This window comes from Echinops telfairi, unplaced genomic scaffold (assembly GCF_000313985.2).
Source record: "Echinops telfairi isolate 266 unplaced genomic scaffold, ASM31398v2 ScPeMD7_70;HRSCAF=299, whole genome shotgun sequence".
Lineage (NCBI taxonomy): Eukaryota > Metazoa > Chordata > Mammalia > Afrosoricida > Tenrecidae > Echinops > Echinops telfairi.
In genome coordinates this window covers 71,489,985-71,491,874 of record NW_022103968.1, presented here as the reverse complement: position 1 = coordinate 71,491,874, position 1,890 = coordinate 71,489,985, and the positions used below count along the sequence as shown (strand labels likewise).

Sequence of the window (1,890 nt, the reverse complement as noted above, 5' to 3'; positions counted from 1 at the left end):
ATTCTGTGGGTTCTGACCATCGGGGCGAAGTCAGACCATCTGGGTAAATGAAGCACTCAAGTGATTTGGTTGCATAGGAGACCAATATTTCGAATTGCTGGTCTCGAGTAGCCCGGGAGTGCCTTGTGGAGATACCGACATGACTCCTCAGTTGAGAGACAGTGATTGCCCATGGGAATATGGCGCTTATGTTCATAGGGCTGTTTTCCTTCATGGGCCAGGCCCCACCACAGGCTGAATCCTGACTATGAGAGACTGAAGACCCAGTGTGTTCGGGCAATGTCGGACCTCCAGAGCCTCCAGAACCAGCATACCAACACCCTGAAGAGGTGCGAGGAGGTGGCCAAAGAGACTGACTTCTACCAGTGAGTGGGGTCTGCTTCGGAAGGGCTTGCAGTGTTTGTTCAGTAACCGCGTTCTGCCCTTCCTCAGCATCTACAGAAGGGCTGCTATCTCTCTTGCATCTCTGGACTTGCAGTCAGGGATTCTGGATCTAGTCTTACCTCGGTCACTTAGCAAGTCTTAAGCCTTCAGCAAATGGCCTTGTGCCTTTAGGCCTTAGTTTTCAAGTCTAAAATAAGACTATTAAGTCTTCACAGCATAACACCTGCTTCAGAAGCATGGTGGATGTGAAATTGATGTAAAATCTAGGCATTTCCAAAAGTGGATGCTATCACTCCCTGGGGGACACTAGAAGGATCCGGGGGCGCTTTAAAAGCAATACCTACACTTTATCTAGATTATAGACTATATACAAAAGCTTTTCATTGGCAGGGTGATGCTGAGTAATTTTTTTTTTTTTAAGGGGGTGGTGGTAGGGCAAATTAGTTTGGGAACCTGTCCTCTAGGCAGTGGGGCAGGCAGACTGCTGACTTCTCCCTCACTGTTCAGGGACTTTGCTGCAGCTCAGTCTCATGCCAAGCAGGTGGGACAGGCTCTCTGGGTCATGGCACCACTTGGAGAGTGTTAGCCTCAGAATTCAGAGGTGGCAGGTTTACCTGAGGTGGAGGCTTATCTCCTTTCCTGGGCCTCTTACAGGTGCCTTTGATTAGCGTCTGATTTTCACAAAGTGGTTTGGGTTCTGGAATTTGGCTGATGACAGGCTGTACCTTGCCTCTGAGTGCTGACGAACTGAGTGGGTTTCCTTTATTCTGGTACATGGGTTTGCTGACACCTGGAGGGGCTGGTGACACCGTTGGTGTGGGGTGGAGGCTGGCTGAGGCTCATCTGTCTGTGTTTGTGGGGGTTTCAGCACACTCCATAGCCGGCTCCTGAGCGACCAGACGCAGCTGAAGGATGATGTGGACATGCTAAAGCGGGAGAATGGGCAGCTGCTGCGGGAACGTAACTTGCTGCAGCAGTCGTGGGAGGACATGAAGCGGCTGCATGAGGAGGACCAGAAGGAGATCGGTGACCTCCGGGCCCAGCAGCAGCAGGTAGAGCTGGGCGAGGGGGCTGGTGGGGACCCAGGCTGGCCCTTCATCTACCCATCCTTATACTCACTTGCCGGCACATCAGTCCACTCGCCTACCTGTCAGTGTAGTTATCGGTCATCTCTCCATCCTCCACCTATCAGTTTGTTCAGACGATCACTTAGCATGTCTTCCTGGAGCGCCTGCCACCTGTGAGGCATTGGGATCTTGGTGAACAAATCTTCAGCCCTTGCTCTCCCAGAGTCTGCAACCCAATGGGGGAGACAAATGTTAGTTAGGTAATCACAATACCACTGTATACTTACGAATATTACAAGGGCTGTCAAGGATATGGTCCAAGCTACTAGAGTGTGTAACATGGGGATTTGACTTAGACTGGTAATTTGTACTTTATTTCCTTTGCCTGGACCAGGAAAGATTATAGAGGGAAATGCTCTCTTAATGCCATCAGTCAATT

General features: G+C 50.5%; 1 protein-coding gene across 1 annotated transcript in view; it reads left to right on the top strand.

The window, feature by feature from the left end:
- DLG5 (discs large MAGUK scaffold protein 5) overlaps positions 1 to 1,890 on the top strand; it is a 191,815-nt gene that overhangs the window by 101,040 nt on the left and 88,885 nt on the right. The window contains exons 5-6 of the mRNA XM_045291700.1: positions 222 to 365; positions 1,253 to 1,436. Of these exons, the coding sequence (XP_045147635.1) occupies positions 222 to 365; positions 1,253 to 1,436 (328 nt within the window). The remainder of the gene's footprint in view (positions 1 to 221; positions 366 to 1,252; positions 1,437 to 1,890) is intronic.